At 35.7% G+C, this 25,085-nt stretch overlaps 1 protein-coding gene across 1 annotated transcript in view; it reads right to left on the bottom strand.

The window, feature by feature from the left end:
* Window positions 1-25,085, bottom strand: part of LOC145259956 (unconventional myosin-Ia-like) — a 1,146,131-nt gene that overhangs the window by 652,087 nt on the left and 468,959 nt on the right. The window contains exon 2 of the mRNA XM_080117933.1: window positions 9,172-9,325. Coding sequence (XP_079974059.1) covers window positions 9,172-9,306 — 135 coding nt within the window. The 5' untranslated portion in view covers window positions 9,307-9,325. The remainder of the gene's footprint in view (window positions 1-9,171; window positions 9,326-25,085) is intronic.

Consider the following 25,085-nt stretch of genomic DNA (forward strand, 5'->3'; position numbering starts at 1 on the left):
TGACTGAAACGTTGTGAAACAACAACTAAGAAAAGATGAGGATAATAGTCTGCAATAAATTAACGATCATTTGTGTTCGGTAACGTTACATCTCTTTACCTACTTTACAGGTACTTTATGGGATGTGCTCTGATGAACTCATAGCACTTGTGCCTCCTTAACGTACATACTTTCATTTAATCCGTGAACGGCAAAATCCCACCCCTTCACTGCTGAAGTCCTTAGATGCTGGAAAACCTTCAACTCTAATAGCTTCTTCCCTCAGATTGCTAGACTTTGGAATTCCCTCTTTGTTTCCTGTTTCCCTGACTGTACTAACAGAGAAGAATTTGAATGTAATGTGAACAAACATCTCGCTGCTCAACACAACATAATCCCCTGCAAACATGATCCTAAATAGTAGTCGCTCTTATACTCAAGTGGCACTATGCCTTGTTGAAGTGAATAAAAGTGTGTATATACGGCACAATCACGTTGACACACTGGTTTTCGCCAGATCACCAAAGTTAAGCAACATTAAACCTGGCCAGTACCAGATGGGTGACCATTTGAGAAGGTTAGGCGCTGTATGTACTGCGCTGAGTCGTAGAAATTTCCAGGTTGGTATCTGGAGGCGTATTAATTCACTGGGAGAGATGCATCCTCAGTCTTAGTAAAGACATGCATCTAGAAGGAACCTGATGTAAAACCTGCAGTCTACTGTATACTCTGTCCTGTGGGTGGCAGTTATCTGCACCGACGTAGGTTAGCAGTAATACCAAAAAGTGGGGATGGTTCTACACAAAATCTTCACCACTATAAACAAATCATCTGTGTGGATTTCCGAGCAACTTAATTGTTGTGGCGGAACCTCATATGTCGAAATCGATGGAGAGTTCATTATATATATATATATATATATATATATATATATATATATATATATGGAATAACATTAAGCTAAAAATGAAAAAAAAAGTTTTAAACTGGAAATTTGTAAAAGAAGAGAACGTATAGAAAGAAAATAAAAACGCTTCATTATGAAAATAGAATGAAGCGTTTTCTTTTCCAAATTAATTTTAGACGATATTTTTTGGCATGGTATTTGCTTTCTCCCTTCACCTAAACGCTTAAAATGCTTTCTTTTGGCACAATTTTTACTTGCATAATCGAAGAGAAGTACGTTTATATATTACATTATATACACACACACACACACACACACATTGGTCTTTATTATAGAGTGGAAATGCCTTATACATCCGTCTGAATGCATACTTATGTTTATACTAAATATTTATATTAATGAAATTCTTTGCAGTTAAAATTTCCTAAGTAATCTCGGTAAGTAATGATAGTAGTATTTATATATATATGTAATTAGAAAAATAATCATCCCAGGGCGGGTAAAATTAATATCCTAAACAGAATAGTTTTGTTCAATTTCTATTTTTTCATAATCTTTTCTATTTGTTCTGATTATAAAATTATTTTCTATGCATTTCAGTTATGTTTTATTTACCTGTTTTTTTTTTTAATCTTTTCTTTGGATTCAACTAGTAAAGCCATTTTTTAAATGTATATATGTTTTCATGTGTTAGTGATATTTTTTATTTGTATTCCTGTAATTTAGTCTGAGCTCATGTGAGGGAGAAATATTTGTCTACAATTTGCAATGAATCCATGTTTTTTGTTAAGTAGTTTAGACTCTTGTTCTGAGTCTGTAATTTGGTATTTTTCCTCAATACACAGCTTTATAATGTAGGCCATTACATGATTTTATAGTATCCCATTTTATGTTGGTGTGGATATTTCTTCTTTTCTCTGCATACATTCTTAGACGGACTTTTGCTGTTTTTATATGCTGAATTTCGAAGAGTTATAATATGGTTAATGTAATTGTCTTTAAATATATTTTTTGTAGTACTGATTGCACTTCTGTACGAGTTTTCTCTTTGTATACAATGTTATTTGTCAAACATTTATTCGCCAGGGAGCAAATAGCCCTGCTCTTGCAATAGTATAGGTGAATGCTATTCTTGGTGTTATTTGGCATAATCTTGTGGTCATTCATGCTAATGTTTCTGTTGTTATTAGTGACATTAGAGTTATTTAATATCTTTAAATTATGTTTGCTTATTATAGGTTGCATGTAATCTGTGTGGCAGTAACTGAGCTTAATGTTTTTCTTTATTTGTAACTCGCATTTCAGCCCGGCGTTGCCCGAGTGTTTGGATGTATATGTTGAGCAAAAAAAAAAGTGGTAGTAGGAAGGCAGGCTCGAACCCGTACCGCAAAGGAGGAAAAGAACGGGGTAAAACCTAACGTTTATACTGTTACGACCACCACCAAACCGGAAGCGACATTTTTTTAAAATTAAGGCTAGACAATCTAAAGGAGAGGATAACTTTAAAAAATATCGGCGGAAAAAGTGACCCCCCCTGTAGAAAAGTGCTAGTTCAAGGGGAAGATATTAATATTTTTAGCCAATTTTTCGATATTTGTTGTATCAAAGGTCGAACTTAAAAACGATACTGATCTTGGTAAAATCCGTCGCCCCTATCGAAAGTTTAAGGCAGACATGCAAACATACATACATACATTTATATATTGGTAACTGAAAATTTTCGACCCAAACTGATGAAAAATCTTGCCCTATCTCTGAATACCATTTATGTAAAATTTCAAATATTCAGACCAGAAATTGTCTGAGTAATTTGGAAGAGATCGCAGAGGTCAATTTTTTAAAACTTTGACCCTTATTATGACCCCTTAAAATTTATTGTTTTGGACTCAAATCAAGTTATTAAGTTAGATCCATGTCCAAGGAACCTATATCTAAAATTTCAAGTGTGTAGTCCTAAAATTGTCGGAGGAGTTTGGTAGAGTTCTCAAGGGTCAAATCGTTGAACTTTGACCCCTTAATCACCAAATTTCTGGCCAAAAACCGATCACGTCGATTTTTCCAAATCTCAGTACCCTGTATATCAAATTTCGAGTCTGTAGACTAAAAATAGACAGAGTTATTGCGTAGGGAAATGTACACAGACACACACACGTTCACTTTTATATATATATATATATATAGACTTTGTGAATTGTACTGTCTCTCAGGGAAAATGTTTATCTATTACTTGAAATAATAATGTATCTTTAAGTGTAGTTATTTTACTAATGGAGGATGGGTTGAATTGAATGGTGTTCCAGTGTTTATTATGTCTTTTTATGTTTGTTTTTTTGATTGCATAGTAGTATATACGCGAGTCCACTAATTATGAGCGCAATTGATTATTCAAATTTAGTAATTTACTTTTTTGTTGTTTAGTTTATGCTTTTGTTTTCGGCTTATAACTTGGAATTTTTCTCCAGCCACAACCTAAAGTTCCCATTGAAAGTCTGTGTCATCTTAATAAGCTTCTATCTTATCAGTATGCATGTGATGTTGTTGTTCTGTTTTTTTTTTTATTTCATACATACTTACAGACATGGCATTCAGCCTAGACTGCTTGAACTGGAAAGTTTCATGGGAATATGAAATTCACAATCCGTCTCCAGTTGCATGTATATCTGTTGTGGCCCTGGTTAGGGGTCACAATATTTAGGTGAAAGAGTTCTGGTGTTCACTACGAGCGGTTGAACTACGTGTGCGCTCTTCACTCGAGAGCAGAAATGTCTGGTTTACATAGTACCAGACGGGTCCATATTATCATGAATATAGGGCTGCCAACTACCCCAGAAAAATATATATGAGAGGAAATAACATTTTCTTTTGTTCAGTTAATGTAGGGAGATGTCAACGTCATCCTACACACAGCACATGATATTCCCAAATGGTCACCTGTCTGATACTACCCAGGCTCAACGTTTCTTAACTTAGATGATCTACAGGCGTGTCAAGGTGATTATGTCATATTCTCATACTTTGACGAACTTGTGCCGCTTTTGCATGCTAGATTTTCAAATGGTTATAATATAGTAGGTGAGCTTGCTGTGAATATATTTCCTATAGCAGTGATAGCGTCTATGTATGCTTCTTCGTTATCGATGTTATTGTGCACAGAGGGTTTGTATACAATATTATTTGTCAAGCAAATATTGCATATTATTTGATGTGTTTTCTCTGGACAAAAAAAAAAAAAGTTGTGATGATATCTGGTAATAAGAAGTTTGCTATTTTTCCCAATAAATTTGATTTGATTTAAATACAAACCAAGACCAACATAACTTAATTTCGGTGATCTAAAACTTGTTGATCTAACATAAGTTTTTAGCTGTAAACGTTAAAAACACTTTTATTGAATTCCGCCACTTCTTTTTTAGCATTATCAAACGTTTAGTTAAACTTTTTTACCAATGAAGTAACATTTACTCTACGTGGGTTGAATCCAGTTCTTTTTTCAGAGGAATTTTCATGGAAATATCAAATTCACAATTGGTCCACAATCACAGGTATATCTCAGTCAGAGGAGATGATGGCAGGGGTTTTTGCGATTCTTGCAGGGAGCTGTTAAGGTCTTCCTACATTCAGTGCCTGGTATTTCCAAGTAATCACCTATCTAGTACTGACTAGACTCAACATTGCTTACCTTAAGCAATCTAATGATAATTGATGTGTCAACGTGAATATGCCATATGTTTTTATGTTTTTTTTTACCATATGTTTTTATACCATGTTTTTACCATATGTTTTTATGTTTATTGCCATATGTTTTTATGTTTTTTTACCATATGTTTTTGTGTTTTTTACCATATGATTTATACCATGTTTTTTACCATATGTTTTTATGTTTTTTACCATATGATTTATACCATGTTTTTACCATATGTTTTTATGTTTTTTACCATATGATTTATACCATGTTTTTACCATATGTTTTTATGTTTTTTTACCATATGTTTTTATGTTTTTTTACCATATGTTTTTATGTTTTTTACCATATGATTTATACCATGTTTTTTACCATATGTTTTTATGTTTTTTACCATATGATTTATACCATATTTTTTACCATATGTTTTTGTTTTTTTACCATAAGATTTATACCATGTTTTTTACCATATGTTTTTATGTTTTTTTTACCATATGTTTTTGTGTTTTTTTACCATATGTTTTTGTGTTTTTTACCATATGTTTTTGTGTTTTTTACCATATGTTTTTGTGTTTTTTACCATATGTTTTTGTGTTTTTTACCATATGTTTTTGTGTTTTTTACCATATGTTTTTATGTTTTTTTACCATATGTTTTTATGTTTTTTTACCATATGTTTTTATAGTTTTTTAACATATGTTTTTTTGTTTTTTACCATATGTTTTTATGTTTTTTACCATATGTTTTTATGTTTTTTACCATATGAATTATACCATGTTTTTTACCATATGTTTTTGTGTTTTTTACCATATGATTTATACCATGTTTTTTACCATATGTTTTTATGTATTTCACCATATGATTTATACCATGTTTTTACCATATGTTTTTATGTTTTTTACCATATGTTTTTATGTTTTTTCACCATATGTTTTTTACCATATGTTTTTATGTTTTTTTACCATATGTTTTTATGTTTTTTACCATATGTTATGTTTTTTACCATATGTTATGTTTTTTACCATATGTTTTTATGTTTTTTACCATATGATTTATACCATGTTTTTTACCATATGTTTTTGTTTTTTACCATATGTTTTTGTGTTTTTTACCATATGATTTATACCATGTTTTTTAGCATATGTTTTTATGTTTTTTACCATATAATTTATACCATGTTTTTTACCATATGTTTTTATGTTTTTTACCATATGTTTTTATGTTTGTTTTTTTACCATATGTTTTTATGTTTTTTTACCATATGTTTTTATGTTTTTTACCATATGATTTATACCATGTTTTTTACCATATGTTTTTGTTTTTTACCATATGTTTTTATGTTTTTTTTACCATATGTTTTTGTTTTTTTACCATATGTTTTTATGTTTTTTACCATGTTTTTGTTTTTTACCATATGATTTATACCATGTTTTTTACCATATGTTTTTATGTTTTTTTACCATATGTTTTTATGTTTTTTTACCATATGTTTTTATGTTTTTTACCATATGTTTTTATGTTTTTTTACCATATGTTTTTGTTTTTTACCATATGTTTTTGTTTTTTACCATATGATTTATACCATGTTTTTTACCATATGTTTTTATGTTTTTTACCATGTTTTTATGTTTTTTACCATATGTTTTTATGTTTTTTACCATATGTTTTTGTTTTTTACCATATGTTTTTGTTTTTTACCATATGTTTTTATGTTTTTTACCATATGATTTATACCATGTTTTTTACCATATGTTTTTATGTTTTTTACCATATGATTTATACCATGTTTTTTACCATATGTTTTTATGTTTTTTACCATATGATTTATACCATGTTTTTACCATATGTTTTTATGTTTTTTACCATATGTTTTTATGTTTTTTTACCATATGTTTTTATGTTTTTTACCATATGTTTTATACCATGTTTTTCACCATATGTTTTTGTTTTTTACCATATGATTTTTACTAGGCTCAACACGAGGGTGGAGTTAGACATAAGATCATTTTAATATAAAGAAATGCAGTTCCCTGATTTTACCAATGGTTTTTTCAATCTAGTGCCCTAGTCAATTTTTTTACCAATGATGTTTTCAATCTAATGCCCTAGTCAATTTTTTTACCAATGACTTTTTCAATCCACTTTCGTATTCTATTTTTATAACTGTTTTTCTTTTCAATCCAGTTTCTTGTTCAATTTTTTACCAATGATGTTTTCAATCTATTTTCCTATTCTATTTTTTACCAATGACTTTTTCAATCCAGTTTTCCTATTCTATTTTTTTTAACAATGACTTTTTTAATTTAGTGTTTTTATTCTATTTTTAATAATTTACCTTTTCAACCCAGTTCCCAACTTCATTTTTTTACATTGACTTTTTCAATTCAGTTCTCTATTCTAATTTTCACATGAGACTATTTTATACGATACAAAATATACTTAACTCAAACATCAAAGCAAAATATTTTAGAAAGTTTTCCTTTTTTCATTTAACTGTAATTGCTATTTTGAGCTTTCTTGGTGATGTAGAATTCTAGGTGAGCGCCCAGGGTCGCCAGACTTATGCTAAGTTAGGCGACACAGGTGCAAAATAAGAAATGAAACAAGATCAAATTGGTTTCTAAACATGAAGCAGACATGCAAGATACAAAACACATAACCAAGGAGATTTGAAAAAGCCAAACTCCCTCACTAGTGGATACACAAGATAGAAGAGAACACTAAAAGTAAGCAGTTTTTTCATCCAGCTTCCAAAAGAACAGTCTTATAAATCAATGGTATACAACTTGGCCCTAGCTTGAACTATAAACCATAAAATGGAGATGAATTTAGTTTCCATTCACTGTCATATTTATATATATATATATATATATATATATATTAAATTGTAATTCAATGAATTTCAATAAACTCTCATTGAAATAAAATGAAGTGGTTGAGTTTCATACCAAAGAATTTTTATTATTCTAAGCAAGACAAAGAATGCTTTAGAAAATTCATCTCCTTAACCTATAAGGTTTCGATGTCTACCATCTCATCAGAGGAGAGAAAATATTAGCAAATACTTATAAAGGTATGCACCCTATTTGCTAAAGTCAGTGAGACATGGAAAGTCAAAGTCAAAATAATAAATTTTGACTTTCCATGTCTCACTGACTTTAGCAAATAGGGTGCATACCTTTATAAGTATTTGCTAATATTTTCTCTCCTCTGATGAGATGGTAGACATCGAAACCCTATAGGTTAAGGAGATGAATTTTCTAAAGCATTCTTTGTCTTGCTTAGAATAATAAAAATTCTTTGGTATGAAACTCAACCACTTCATTTTATTTCAATGAGAGTTTTTTGAAATTCATTGAATTACAATTTAATTTTTTTGCTCTATCTTGCATATCCAGCAATTCTTGTTTAGATGGGATAACTTATAGAATATTACTGCCAATAATATTTTGTAAACCTACAAGCTCACGTTTCTATAACAAGTGATTGTTAAATAAAAACTATTCTGAAGTACATATATATATATATATATATATATATATATATATATATATATCGTATGTGCACAGGAAATCATTTTAACAAAAGCGTGCACCTGGTCAAATGCAAGAAATAGCAAAATAATTATCAAATGTACCAAAAGGTCATTTGAATAAAAATTATGAACCTGAAAGGCGGCTGCATAGGAAGAAACAATAAACTTCATCAATTGTAAAAAAGAAGATAGGTTTAAAAAAAAGATGTTTCGGTGCAAAAGGTTACACAGGTGTTATCAAGGTTTGATCAATTTAGTGACAATGCAATCTCAAAGGGGGGGAGGCGTCGTCACATATTGTTACATAATAACTGAAAAAGGATATCGTTGTTGATTGACGCTTTGCGCTTGAGAAAAATCAGCCTGTTGAATTATTATTCGTGCATCACTTTCCTAACAACAGATCATCCATAATCATCACCGACAATAAAAAATATATTGTTCTATTTTCATACATCAGTGTGTTATCATTCTTTTAAACATAGCAGAAATACAATATTACTATTACATTTTTTGAGAACTTATGGGATGGTATGTTTAAAAGGCATGAAATGATAATTGTGGGATTGTATGCAGAAGTCTGAATTGCTAAACAAATGGTAGCACCCCCCTCTAAAGTCTTACTTTTCTCACCATATGAGAGACATTGGCAACGTGGTAGGGTCAGAAGTATCTAAAAGGTCTCTGGTAATAATCCAAGAGGAGTCAGCATCAGGATCTGTCGTCCTCTGGTCGTCTCTGTCTCCATATATGGCAAAGACAATGGAGTGAAAATCAAAGTGTTCTGTTATGTGTTCTGGACAAAACATTCCGACTTCGTATGCAACAGTTGGTCTTTGCTGCTCTTAAAGTTAGTAGTAGACACCTGTAATCCTACAGATAACAAAAATCGCTAACCAACAAAGAGGACGATGCAGGCGATATCTTGAGGCATGGTCTTTGTGAGCTTTATGCAGAAGTCTGACTTGCTAAACAAACAAACAAACAAACAAACAAACAAACAAACAGCTGCAACAATGGAAGGAATAGTAATTATGATCGTGAAGAAGACACAATAGAATTACTTACGTATATTTGTTCATGGTTGAATCTTTCTTTGAGATTTAAAATAAAGGCGTCCTCAGATATTGGATCAAGAAGAACGGCATCACTGACGCCAACATTGTTTTCAAATATGGCCAGACTCCCTTTGTGTAGTGCCATCTTCAAGCATCTGGGGGGACTGCGAAGAAAGCAAAACAATTACCATTAAAAATGTGAAAAGTATAAAGTTTTTAGGAATGCTATAATTTTGAAAATCAAAATCTTTTAGGGTACTCGTAAGTATTGTGTTGGAATTAATTTTATCCTGAAAAAAGTTCAATTCTCACACTCGGTAATAATTCTGTGGATTAGTTCTGTAACAAAAATATGGCGGCAGCTTTTATAAGAAGGAACACAACAAATGTATATAATAATTAGAGCAATTTTACTTGGCGAGCAAAAATGGCATATAATACAACAAAAGATGAATGTTCAGAAACGAGGAAGATTGTTAAGTTAGCGAAAACATGCTTTGCGGGAATTTATCTGAATGAAGAGTCTGAGTAACAGTTTGCATGTGTGCAACCCTCAATTATGGCTCTCTTCGTGTGGACATTAATATACTTTGCTTCTTGGCCTTAGTTGCAATGTAAGCAGGAAGTGGAAGATGAATAATGACTAGGGCTGTGACAACAGCATATTCTTTCCATTGTTTTGATTCTCGAGTGTGTATCTGTTGATATCTTATATGTTTTAGATAGAGTGATGTGGTTCTCGCTTGATTAACTGTGTCTAACTGTGTCGGATATATACTCGAGAGTCAAAACAAAGAAAAGAATATTCTGTTGTCACAGTCCTAATAATAACTATCTTCTTGCTGACTTCAGAGCTTGCACTGAAAAGTAGTCACTGTTCAATGTGATAACAGCAAAGAAGAAGAAGAAGAAGATGGCTTTCTGTTACAGCCGTTGAGCACTTTGTCACCGAAATTCAACCGTTGTCCTGCTGGGGTCCCAAAAGGGGTTAGAACGCAACATGTGAGGGTTTTTCTAGGCTGGCTCACATGAACTCCAAGGGAGTACGGGTTGGAATTTCTGCTAGCCAATTCAGGGAACTTAAAAGAACAAGGCAACAACTAATCAGTGAAGGGAAAGGGAGACATAAATAAATTCCAAAAATTAGGCTACACAAGAAATCTTCATCATCAGCATATTTGGTTTTATATTCTAACGTCCGTATGAAATTGACTTCCAAGTCCATTTTAATCCCCCCCTCCCATATTTTCCTTGATCTCTCCTTGTCAACTGGACCGGCTAGTGTAACTTGTTTTTCATAGGCCGGTCGTGACGATGTTCTGTCGGAGTTTATTATATTTTTATTCTATGATTGAGATTCCTCACTGCCCCACTCACCGACACTGGTCAAGGCTGGCAGTGGTCGGCCGGCATTAGGCAGCTGGCAACGACAGCCTCTACTAGTGCGTCCAACGTCGGCAAAGGCTCAGACCCACATTGATACCATGATTAGAGGCTATTTGCACACAGAGGTCATTGTGTGTGCGGTGACACGATTTGGGACCGGCCTATGAATGAGGACAGAAAATAAGCTGCCCTATCGGCGACATGGACTCAGCGGCACAGACAGAGGCACGTCCTCCAAGATAGATCTTATAGTGACGGTAGGCTCTTCTTACGTTCCTCGCATCCTTAACTATTCTACACCTACTGACTCTAGAACTCTCATCCATTCTTTCAACATGACTATTGCTTTCAAATATGGCCAGGCTCCCTTCGTGCAGTGTCATCTTCATCTGGGAGGACTGTGAGAGAAGCAAAACACCAATCATCATTTAAAACCTGAAAAATATCAAGTTTTTGGGAAAATTACAATTTTACCAATTAATTTTTTTTTTAAATAAAATTGTAGAAGACGGTACAATGCAGAAGTAACGGAAAGACACAAGCTGAAGCAGGTGAGAAATTTTATTAATAAAACTTATAAATACATGTGTACATATTCATATATTTCATATACGCAATATATTTATATTTGCACAGTGGTCACCTGGGAAAGTCGGTCTGGTGGTGTATCCGTGTTATATAATATTTCGAGAAAGATCTCTTCGTCAGATATTTACTTGACTTTGATTAAACGTGCTGTTGTAGGCAGTAACTGTACCACAGCAAATCCTCGCTTGGAACTTGTAGGTAGTATATGGTTAGGGCTTTTTTTTTTTTTTTTTTCCAATTCTTTATTTTATATTTCTAAATTATTTATTATTAATTATTTATTTTTTATTATATCTTATTTTATTTATTTATTTATTTATTTTTAATTTTAAATCATTACTGTAAATTATTTTTATTTACTTCCTTCCCAACAGGTTAAGCTGAAGATCAAGTGCGGTACTCGACAAAAATGCTCCGTGGAATGAATTGGGTTTGAACTTCACACACCCAGGTTTTTAAGTCAGTGTTTTTAACCTCGTAAGCATTGGGTACACAAAAAGTCATCACTATCATAATGATGATGATCATTATGGTCATCATATTCCGTTTAATGCCCATCTTATATTTTGGCCTGCATATGACAGTTTAAAGAAATTGATTTTAAAGCTAACCTTTCTTTGGTCTTTTTTTCTACCAAGTCCATTTTAATAATTTCCTTCTATATTTTCCTTTGTCTTCCTTGTCAACTAAATCTGCTCTACATCAATGAAAACTCCCTATAAGAGTGCCTGTGCATGTAATTATGAAACAAGGCTTGTGCAATCTCCAACCACATCTCTCCTAAGTCGGAACTGCCCGATTCCAGTGGTAAAGGAAAAGTCAAGATTACTTAAATCAATGGCGAGATAAGCAGAGAGCACATACAGCACTTGGAATTCTCAAACAGTCACCCATTGTAGTACTGACTAGGCTCAACGATGCTTAACTTTGGTGATCTATGGATGACCTATGTGTCAGCATGATTATGCCATTCTGCATCTACTGAACCCAAACCGCTCATCCATTCTCTCGATGTGACCATACCCACAAAGTCTCATGTTCTGCATACATCTTATATTCTTGTTATATTTTCAATGGCAATTAAAAGAAGTTCTTTATAACATATGTGGCGTGTTTATACACTTTCCTCTTCTTTTCATTGTTGCCTTTTCGGTTCATAGTTGCAATAGAAATAAGCTTCATTTCGCGAAGAAAGAGGACACAACAAGATGTTCATTGAGTTCCCTTTACGGTTTTATTTAGAGAGAATTAACCCAGAAGAAAGAGGCAGATTTCCCTAAGCTAATCTTTACTTCTTAACTTTCTATCTTAACTGAAATGAGTGACACACATGGACAGAGACATCGAGGTAACATTCTGCTTAGATTATTTCTACATTATTGGTGGTGTCTTATTCACATTGATTCCATGGAGCAACTAATCTTAAAACCTTTATTTATTCCAGCTTGAAAAATGTGACGTCATATCATCATGTTCGTTTTATCTACCGTTTGACCTGCTGCCCCCTGACTCAACTTTATGTCCATGTCTGGAAACGATTCTGTTTTACAGGGCTCAGTTATCATGCACTCATTTCATACTATGCCATGCAAGCAGCATTCACTTTAGGCAGATTGAACCGGCTTCTTTTGTAGGAGAAAGTTTCATGGGAATATCAAATTCACAAGCAGTCCTTAGCCACATATATATCTTGATTAATAGAGATGACGTTAGATTTTGCAGTTCTTGCAGGGACCCATTGACGTTCTCCAACATACAGCACTTGGTATTCTCAAATCGTTATCCATCTGGTACTAACCAGGCTACATTTAGAATTTTGGTGATCTAACGATAACCGGTGTGTCAACGTGATTATGCCATATGTATATATCATGCACTCAGTGTGACCCTTGTCAAAATTCACACTAACTTAATCTTTAATAACATAACGTCCTTTATATGTAACGCTTTTACTGCGGAATTACTGCTAAGTTGAGAGAGGATAACCAGTTCATATCCGAGAAGTGCAAGACAATGAAGATGGATAAAAACTCAGATGTAGACAAGCTGTTCAGATTGTTGACCATCTATCTTGGTGTTATCATTGAAGCATGGGATGGAGCAGGTGTGAATGCAAAAGTTAGAAGTGGAGTAAACAAGTTCAGGGAAATTCTGTCATTACTAACATGCAGAGCATTACCATTGTCGACCACGGGAAGTGTCTATCAGGCATATGTACACAGTGTGATGACTCGTGGAAGTGAAATCTGGCCAGTGTGTTTTTTTTTGTTTTTGTTTTGTTTTTTTTACATAGGAATCACCACTTATCAAGGCCCGAAGGCCACTCGAGGATAAGGGTTATTGATTGTATAGTAATCAATGGAGTGAGGACATATGTTGTACTGAGAGATACAATATAAGAATGATATGATTGAGTCCTGATAGGTGGATGGTTAAGCACTGGAACACCTTTCTGGCAACTCCTGCAGCTGCACTGGCTCCGACCGTATTGGCTTGCCTTTCCATCGAACCTTGTTCTGCAACATCGAGAGGGAGACACTAGTAACTGAGCAAACCTAAATTTCCTTATTAACTGCCCAGGCCCACATCTGGAGAGCCAATTCCATGTTTGAACTGTATAGCCACAACAGATGCTGCAGTGCACAAGAACAGATGCAGAATGCCAGTGTCTTATTAGATAGAAGGTTGGCATCACGATGGATGTGTAATGTGAGTCTTAAAGTTCTCACAGAAAGATTAAGTCTGGACAGTATAAGAGGATGTGTGCAGAACAGAAGACTTTGTAGGTTTTTTTTTTTTACACAGTGTTCACCACTTATCAAGGCCCGGAAGCCACTCAGGGTTAAGGGTTATTGCAAGTACATTACGTTAGTGTGGAGATTTGATGAAGTGTTTACTTAAGGGGGCGGTTCATTAGGAATTTGTTAACGTTGGACTTGAAGCCATCCAAGTTGTAGTCAGGTGGGAAGCAGGCAGACGGAACAGAGTTCCACAGGCGTGCAGTTCTAAGAAAGAAGCTTTGTTCATGGAATCCACGTTTTGATTTAGGCACAGATATAGAGTGGGGGAAATTTTTCACAGTGGATTCAGCTAACATTGAAAAAATTGATAAGAGTTGGATTAGTAAATATAAGAGGTGTGTTCCAACGGTAATGCCTCCTATTTATCTATTCTGCTGGAATGCATAAGAGGAAATTGCAAGTTGCTTTGTTATGATAACTGAACTTCCGCATTCATGACTTGAAAGTTTGATCTCTTTGTTGCAGATATTGATGGTGTAAGTTTCTAAGAAAGCAACTCCTTCTCACGGATGTGCATTAGAAGCAGAAATAAGTCATTGAATTCCTAGCAAAAGTGTATTCAGAATCGTAGTGACTATGTAGAAAAATAAATTCTGGAGCACAAAAAGTCGCTCGTTTTAGTGGTACCAGTCCCATATTCATAGCTCTTCAACTTTTTGAGTTAAAAAGATAGGAAACATTACTTTTGGATCTACCCTCGTAGAAAAATTAAAATAGCAGGGTCAAGGAAAACACAAGAGGAAGTGATAAGGATGGACTTGAGTAATAGATAGATTTTTGTTTTTTTTTACAAGGGGGTCGCCACTTATCAAGGCTGGAAGGCCACTCTAGGATAAGAGTTAATGAGTGTACGGTAGTCATCAGGGCAGCAGTATAGTATACGTTAATTGTAGGAATTTGGTATAATTTGATTATTTAGGGGGACGGCTCAGCAAGAATTTATTTACAGTGGATGAAAATAATGATAGAGCAGAGGCAGACTAGTAACGTCACTTCTGTGAGAAAGAGGTTGCAGAGAAGAGAAAAAGGCATCACCCAACAGGTTTGCAAAGTCGGTTTTGAACTCTGTCAACGCAGGATAGGGTCCTCTGAGTAGCTCCCGTGGTAACAGCACTTTGTCCTAGGATGTACTTGCCTCTACAGTTGGTAGATAGAACATGGCTTCAGAAGTGAAATATCTACCGGAGCAGACAATGATCCAACCATTAGCTACAAATTTGATGTACGTGCTCCATTTCAGATCACGGTTGAAAGTAAGACCCATGATGCTTCCCTAAGACGAGAGTCATGCTTTTAAATTGGGGCTGGATGCGGATTAGAGCGTTGATGGTGGAAAGAGAGAGTTTGGTTTTAGGTGCATTAAAATTACCTAGGCAGAAATAGATTACTTTGAAAGTTAATTTCTTAAAGCTGTCCAATACATGTCAGCGGATAAAACGGACATTGAACTGAACGTGTTTACGATGAATGTGTTTACGATGAATGTGTTCATGATGAATGTGTTCACGATGAATGTGTTCACGATGAATGTGTTTACGATGAATGTGTTTACGACAAATGTGTTTATGATGAATGTGTTTATGATGAATGTGTTTATGATGAATGTGTTTATGATGAATGTGTTTATGATGAATATGTTTATGATGAATATGTTTACGATGAATGTGTTTACGATGAATATGTTTATGATGAATGTGTTTATGATGAATATGTTTACGATGAATATGTTTACGATGAATATGTTTATGATGAATGTGTTTATGATGAATATGTTTATGATGAATATGTTTATAATGAATGTGTTTATGATGAATGTGTTTATGATGAATATGTTTATGATGAATATGTTTATGATGAATATGTTTATGATGAATATGTTTATGATGAATATGTTTATGATGAATATGTTTATGATGAATATGTTTATGATGAATATGTTTATGATGAATGTGTTTATGATGAATGTGTTTATGATGAATGTGTTTATGATGAATATGTTTATGATGAATATGTTTATGATGAATATGTTTATGATGAATATGTTTATGATGAATATGTTTATGATGAATATGTTTATGATGAATGTGTTTATGATGAATGTGTTTATGATGAATATGTTTATGATGAATATGTTTATGATGAATATGTTTATGATGAATATGTTTATGATGAATGTGTTTATGATGAATGTGTTTATGATGAATGTGTTTATGATGAATGTGTTTATGATGAATATGTTTATGATGAATATGTTTATGATGAATATGTTTATGATGAATATGTTTATGATGAATATGTTTATGATGAATATGTTTATGATGAATGTGTTTATGATGAATGTGTTTATGATGAATATGTTTATGATGAATATGTTTATGATGAATATGTTTATGATGAATATGTTTATGATGAATGTGTTTATGATGAATATGTTTATGATGAATATGTTTATGATGAATGTGTTTATGATGAATATGTTTATGATGAATATGTTTATGATGAATATGTTTATGATGAATATGTTTATGATGAATATGTTTATGATGAATGTGTTTATGATGAATGTGTTTATGATGAATGTGTTTATGATGAATGTGTTTATGATGAATATGTTTATGATGAATATGTTTACGATATGTTTACGATGAATATGTTTATGATGAATATGTTTATGATGAATGTGTTTATGATGAATATGTTTATGATGAATATGTTTATGATGAATATGTTTATGATGAATATGTTTATGATGAATATGTTTATGATGAATGTGTTTATGATGAATGTGTTTATGATGAATGTGTTTATGATGAATGTGTTTATGATGAATATGTTTATGATGAATATGTTTACGATGAATATGTTTACGATGAATATGTTTACGATGAATATGTTTATGATGAATGTGTTTATGATGAATGTGTTTATGATGAATATGTTTATGATGAATATGTTTATGATGAATGTGTTTATGATGAATGTGTTTACGATGAATGTGTTTACGATGAATGTGTTTACGATGAATGTGTTTACGATGAATATGTTTATGATGAATATGTTTATGATGAATATGTTTATGATGAATATGTTTATGATGAATATGTTTATGATGAATGTGTTTATGATGAATATGTTTACGATGAATGTGTTTATGATGAATATGTTTATGATGAATATGTTTACGATGAATATGTTTACGATGAATGTGTTTACGATGAATATGTTTATGATGAATATGTTTATGATGAATGTGTTTATGATGAATGTGTTTATGATGAATGTGTTTATGATGAATGTGTTTATGATGAATGTGTTTATGATGAATGTGTTTATGATGAATATCTTTATGATGAATGTGTTTATGATGAATGTGTTTATGATGAATGTGTTTATGATGAATGTGTTTATGATGAATGTGTTTATGATGAATGTGTTTATGATGAATGTGTTTATGATGAATGTGTTTATGATGAATGTGTTTAAAATAAGTTTCTAGACCGTAAGAAACAGGGGACTTTGAAGGTTATGGCCACGGTTGAAAGAATGGATGAGAGTTCTTGTCTCGATAAGGTAGCAAATCTAATTTACAGTAAAGCACCCCCCCCCAAAAAAAAAAAATATGGTAGGAAATGATAAAAATGTAATTCGTTATAAAACCGTATAAAACGGAACATAGAATATTCTCCGGTCGTTGTAATAACATTCGCTTTCTGCAACAGAAGGGTTAACAACAAAAAATGATTATTTTAAAACAGTAAAAGAAATGTTATAACCTCTCAGCTATACTTTGTTGGAAGCAGCCATTTTGGTGACTCGAAAACAAGAGAGTTCATTTGGTTATTCAGTTTTTTTTTTCTTTTTTAAATTAGTTACATTTGATTTGCCCGTAAACAATTGGGAGAGTTCACTCCATTTGTCAGTTGAAGATCATTTTTATCTGCTTCCTTACTCCAGGCGCAATAATACCAGTTGATGAGAATTGATCCAAAAATAGAAAGGTAGAAAATAATTTGAACAACCATAAAAAGAAAACAACATCCTCGCAAGTGAGTTAGAAGAATTAAATATTCTAAAAGAAAACAAGCCGCTTTCTTTCTTCTTGAGTTCCGTTTCTTATAATTGCAAAGAACAGTATTCACAAGAAATTGAAACCCTCGAGTCAAGTTGATTACACAAACAAAACCAAACAAGCAGATTTTTCTCTCTAATCAAAACATTGCTGGAGCATAGCTCTTGAACCTTAACAGAGAGTCAATTTGAGTCACTGTTTGAATAGATTAGCTTTACGGTGTAATGTGAACGTATTTTTAACCATAAAAATCAATGCTCGATTGAAAATATGTATAAAAATCGCAGAATTATCTGCAATAAAATTTTCAGTATTTATCCATTATGATACTGGTGAACGCAGGTGTATCCGGCTCACTTTAATAATCATGTATGCCAATTTATTGTTTCTGAGCGAAGCAGGGGAAGCTTAATCTTAAAGATGACTAATAATAATAATAATAATAATAATAATAATAATAATAATAATAACAACAAGTGAAGCATGCTTGGTCTTCCGTTATTGCACAGTGAACGAGGCATAAAAAAATGACTAAGTTTAGCATTTGCCTCTCCCCAATTAGCCCCAAAAGTCCCCGGGGCACGTCAAATCCTAGTGAAAATGAACAAATGGTGCAATTTTATGCCTTAACATATGTAAATTTCAGTTCTGCATCATGCAAAAAAAGAAATGACTAAATCCACCATTTGCCCCCCCCCAATTAAGCCCCAAAAGACCCCATTTAAATTTGAGTTCAGTACCATGCAAAACTACTAAATAGACATAGAAAATTTTAGACAACTATGGTAAAATAGTCCCAAAAATGGAGTGTTTTTATTAGCCCTAAAAGAGCCCCTGGGGCACACCCAAGAGTTATCGCAAAGTATAGACAAACAAAATTATATAGAAATCAGTTAGTTACAACTTTTTAGGAAGTTTTATAAAAATCCAAGACATCAAGTTTTTTTTAATAAGCACAAAAGTGTCAATTTTAGCAATTTAAACCAGAAAGGCATCCCTAGGGGACAACCGGAGTTTTCCCCGGAAAATTCGTTGTTACGTTTTTACTCATATCATGCTTAATGTTTGTGTGGAGAAAGAAGTGGCTTACCGTGTTAAAGCGGCTGCACGTTTGTGCCTGCAGAGCACAAATTGAGAATCAAGATGGCACCCACAGGTTTTTATGTGGAAAAAAGTCTTGTGGAATCTCGGAGAATCTCGTACCCTGGTTCCATAAATAACGAGAAAAGGAAAGCGGGAGGACAGACGATTTTTAGTCACTAAAGTGAACGGACGTAGAAGAGGTAGAAGAAAAGAGTGTGGTGAACGAAACAAACAACGACTCAGTTGAAAATAGAGTTGTAACGAACACAAGCTATTTCTGCATGACATCAGGATTTGACCCCAAGCTAATTCCCCTGTTTGATGGCAGTAGCACCGATCACTCAGTGCAGGAATGGGTGGAAAAAGCAGAATTAATATGTCAGCTCAGTGGGGTGAAGCGTATGGAATGTGTGGTCCCAATGTGCCTCACTGGGTGAGCATATGCAATATACCAGCAGTTGGCTGATGAGAAGAAAACAGATTTCGCCTGCATCAAGCGTGCCCTTTTTACAGCATTTGCGTTAGATCCAGTTACTGCATGGAAGAAATTCATGGCCCAAAAATTACATCCCGGGGAAACGGTGGATGTGTATCTGGCTGAACTAAAAAAAGCTATCGGTCCTTTTTGGAGGGATGTCAGACAAAGGTTTGGTGTGCGCCTTGTTGCAGGATTACCTAAGAGTGTGGAAGATCTGCTCCGTGTCTCATCCCAAGTGAACGAGATGGGCATATCGGAAGTATTGGCGTGGGCACGAGCAATACTTAAGAAAAGCCTTAGCACAATAGACCAAGTGGCAGCTGTACAACCATCACAGGGTGGATTGCAGGACCTGGGCGCAGCTACAACCTGCTATAAGTGTGGAGGACCCAACCATTTGGCCCGTGATTGTCTTTCGTCACGTCAACCAACTCAGAAACTTGACGGGCTGCAGTACTACAAGTGCAAAAAACGCGGACACCTGGCCCGCACATGTCCGGAAAACGGGCAAGGGGAAGAAACTCCAGCACCAGTCTTCTCCCCAAATCGTCATTGAGCAGGGCGATACCCCCTGTAAGCATACACATTAATGGAAGCGAGTGCCTCGCGCTTGTGGACACTGGGTGCACCCAGACTCTCGTGAGCAACATATGCTGTGCCACTTGGAAAGCAGAGAGAATTCCAGTACTAACTGTAGGCGGAGGTTCACTAGCCTCTTGTGAGGTGAGCATTATCCGCGCAAGCATCAACGACGGGCCTGCAGTAGCTGTGCGAGCCCTGGTTGTGGAGGGAGAGCTTCTCGGGTACAACCTACTCCTGGGTATGGACTTGATTACACAACTGAGTGGAATTACTGTGAACAGAACCGGCAAGGTACAGTTCTCCCAATGTGAGGAACACGTTTGTGCTGCCATAACTCTCGACGAGCCTGACTTTCGTGCAGAGTATGATAGAAACACCAATGCATGGACGGCGTCTTGGAAGTGGTCAAACGTTCAGCCACCAATATCCTTGCGGAACCGGTTATCGGAATATCCCCCACCCATGTGGCTAAGAGAACAGTATGAAAAAGAACTGCAGACATGGGTCGACAATGGCTGGCTTTTTCCATACCCAGAGGATGAGCTTGACCCCCCCCCCGTGAGGGCTGATTCCCTTGATGGCCATCGTACAAAAGACCAAACAAAAGGTCCGCCCCGTCCTAGACTATCGTGAGCTCAATGAGCATGTCGACCCATATACGGCAAGGGCTGATGTGTGTGCACTCAAATTAAGGGAGTGGCGACAGCAGGGATCGAACGTGGCAACTCTGGACCTACGCAGGGCCTATCTGCAAATACGCATTGAGAAGAAATTGTGGCCATTTCAGACTGATGAAAATGTAAGAACCCGATATTATCTAACCAGGCTAGGGTTCGGTCTAAATGTGGCATCAGGCATTATGACAGCAATCATGCATGCTATCCAGCAGTAAGATGAGGCAGTGCAACAGGCAACATCCTCATACATCGATGATATATTCGTCAATGAGAGCCTCATGTCAGCGCAATCGGTTAGAATGTACTTTGAGAGCTTTGGACTGACATGTAAGGAACCAGAGCGTCTGTGCGATGGAGTAAAAGTTCTCGGCCTGCACGTGCGCAATAGCAAGGAGGGACTTTGCTGGAGAAGAGGAAGTCACGTCCCCAAGGTCCCACCAAACATCACTCAACAAACAGTGTTTTCGCTTTGTGGAAAGATGGTAGGCCATTTCCCTGTGTGCGGTTGGCTCAGGGTGGCCGTGGCGGCCATAAAAAGACATGCAACAGCCGTGTCGTCGGGATGGGACGATGCAGTACACGATGTCACCCTAAGGAGCATGCTGACAGACACTGTGTCCAGAATGACCAGTGATGACCCCATTCAGGGAAAGTGGTGCGTCAGCGGGAATGAGTTCACGGTCTGGGTGGATGCTAGTTCACTGGCCCTTGGAGTTGCCCTGGCAGTTAATGATTCCATTATTGAAGATGCCTGTTGGCTTCGGCCAGAGAATGATTCGAGGCACATAAACCTGGCCGAACTTGATGCCACATTGAAGGGCGTTAACTTGGCGCTTCAATGGCAAGCCAAGGTTCTACATATCATGACTGACTCGGCATGCACTCATCGGTGGATAACATATGCATTAAGTGGAAGAGCACGGCTGATGACACGAGCATCGAGTGAGATGTTAATTCTAAGATGGCTTGCCACCTTGGTCGACACCATGACAGAGTATGACCTGACCACGGATGTAGTGTTGATCAGGTCTGCGCTCAACAGAGCAGATGCTCTGACAAGAGTCCCTCAATGATGGCTTCTAGATGGTGCTCGGAGAGATTCTGATAATCTGCAAAACACATGTGCAGCAGTTGTGTGTAATGTGGATGCAGCACACATCATGGACATTCATCGACAGTGTGGACATCCTGGCATCAAGTGGACACTGTACTTTGTCAAGATGATTGATCCAGGAGTAGAAAAAAAAGATATCCGGAGAGTGGTGGAAAGTTGAGAGGCCTGCCAATCCATCGACCCAGCTCCAGCACGATGGAAGAAAGGGGAGTTGGGAGTGAGTGGTAAGTGGCAGAGAGTGGGCATGGACATCACACACTACGGTGGCAACCACTTCCTTACCCTCATCGATTGTGGGCCTACACGTTTTGCGGTCTGGAGACTCCTCGGCCGCTAGGACTCTTGCAACATTATTCGCCAGCTGTCATCTGTGTTCTGTGAAAGAGGTGCGCCCGATGAAGTACTGACAGACGACCCAGCCTTTTGTAGCCATCAGATGAGGCAGTTCTTACAAGAATGGGGTGTGCGGCTGTGGCTTAGATGTGCTTATGTGCCTTCTGGCAATGGTATAGCTGAGAGAAGCCATCACAGCATCAAAACAATTGCAGCCAGGAAGCAGTGCACCATCGCAGAAGCTGTGTACTGGTATAATCTCATACCGAAGGATGGCGTCTCTCCAGGAATGGCACCTGCAAACGCAATCTATCAGTACCGTGTCTGAGAAAAAGGAATCCACACCGATACAACTGTGGCCACTGAGATAGAACGGAATCGATATGCCAAAGGGGATGCTGTTTGGGTGAAGCCGCCAGGAAACCGATGTACTGACAAGTATAAATGGGGCACAGTGACCGATGTGGTGAGTCAGCAGTGTGTCCAGGTTGATGGCGTACCCCGTCACGTTAGGGACCTACGGCCGGCGACACATGTACCACCTCCAGTGGACGATGAGAGTGACTCTGACTCTGAGACGAGTGGGCCATCGCTTTGGTTTGCACCATCCCTATCAATTAGTGACTCTGATATCAGTAGCCTCCATGGAGATGAAGCCTTCCCCGACCATAAGGCGGTGGATGAGAGCACACACGAAGATGAGAGCAGCACTGTCCCCCTTCGTAGAAGCACCCGATGGCGGCGATCGTCACCCCCCTGCCGTCTCTGTGATCATATGATCAGGGGGGAGTGTGGAGAAAGAAGTGGCTTACCGTTAAAGCGGCTGCACGTTTGTGCCTGCAGAGCACAAATTGAGAATCAAGATGGCGCCCGCAGGCTTTTATGTGGAAAAAGTCTTGTGGAATCTCGGGGAATCTCGTACCCTGGTTCCATAAATAACGAGGAAAGGAAAGCGGGAGGACAAACGATTTTTAGTCCCTAAAGCAAACGGACGTGTGTAAAAGAAGAGGTAGAAGAAAAAAGTATGGTGAACGAAACAAACAACAACTCGGTTGAAAGTAGAGTTGTAACGAACACAGTTTTTAAAAATTCCAAGGCGTAGTTATTAAGAACAGACAAATGGATGAACAAAAATGGACAAGGGTGAATTTACAGGTCCACCCTCCTTTTGTCGGTGAACCAATAAAAACATATCCGCTTTATTTATGTATTTTAAATATTTTGCTTGATAAAATTCAGTTCTAAGCTACATTCGTCCGGAGGTTGAAGGTTCAATCCTCAGTACGAGCGACACTCAGAATACAATTGCAAATTACTTATGACTTTTACTCAATCATGGCTGACTGAACGAGAACATGCTACCCCTGTGGATTAAATAAAGTGTTCGATTCGAAATTCTCAAGTTCCACAGAAAGAGTCCAGAGTTCAACAAAGTACATTTGAAGAAGGTAAGAGGTTACGTTGCAAAAACACTCAAGATGAGAACAGTAGTTGGAAGAACCAAAATAATATGAGCTGAAGAAAGCAACTGTGGAATTTCTACGTGGTCCCTTCAGTAATAACAACAAGACAAAAGAGAGCAAGTATCAAAAGTATGGACCAAGAGTTATTTCGCATAGGAAATTTGTTGATCAAGAAACCTTTTCAAATATTGGCAAGACGCCACTATAAAAAAAAGGATTTGATGTTGGCTCAAATTTAAATTTACGTGAAAATTCTTATTGGCTGCAGACAAGTTCCGAAATTAAATTACCGAAACGAAAATGGCTTCATTCGTTAAAAGATTGTCAATCGCCTTATTCAATGGAATGGAGACCAAGTCTTTGAATTTTCTCAGATAGATTGAAACTTCAATTTCTCATTCCCTTTTATCTCCGTATTTGATTGAAAAAAAAAAAAATAAAATAAAATAAACAATCTGAAGTTGATAGTCTTTTTTATTTTATTTTTATATCTATTTTAATAAAATCTTATGTCCACCTCTTGTGCCTTTGTGTTTCTTGTCTCTATGTGACTTACATATTATTTTCATAATTATTCAGAACAGGAACTATGCTAAAACTGATGCTTTCGACGGCATATGCTAGCAGATTATGTAAAGCGCCGGAAGGTGCCGAAACGTTCAGCCAATGAAATCACAGCAGGCGACAGTTGGCAAACGCAGTAATAATATTGTGCGAAATTCAAGAAATTTGTGACAATTGGTTATAGTCAACATTAAATTATGCCATACGAAAGAAAACTCATAGGCCAAACAAAGAATTACCGAACATGTTCACATACATAACCTTAACAGAAAAATAAACGCAGAATCGTACAGTATCAAGTGTTGGAAATATTCTTAACAAGACTTTTTAGGGCAATTTACATAAGTGACTTTATGCAAATTACCCACTATTATTTGAGGAGCGACTATATATATACAAGTTAGAAAAGCATTTCATCCAATGCATGAAAATTGTTAAACAAAATGTTTTTACTATAGGCTTTAAAAATAAAGGTACAAGATTCAATTTGAAATTTATTCATCTTCAAAGTGCACTTTTATAAATTTTACAAAGTAAGGTATAAAAATTTAATTTAAATTGAATAAAAAAATTACCTTGGATTTATTTTATGTAATGTACATTCTGTTGCACTTTAAAAAAAATCATTGAAAATTTGATATCTATATCATTAATTGCTAGATGAAAGATAATGTTTTCTGTCGACGCCCTCATGGTGCTAAATCTCTCTCCGCTTTTCTTTCTCTTCTCGTCCTTCGCTGTGACGTCAACTCGCGTCACGGCTTGGTCATTTGCATACATGAGTAG

Source organism: Euprymna scolopes, chromosome 35 (assembly GCF_053919585.1).
Source record: "Euprymna scolopes isolate OS-2025 chromosome 35, ASM5391958v1, whole genome shotgun sequence".
Classification (NCBI taxonomy): domain Eukaryota; kingdom Metazoa; phylum Mollusca; class Cephalopoda; order Sepiida; family Sepiolidae; genus Euprymna; species Euprymna scolopes.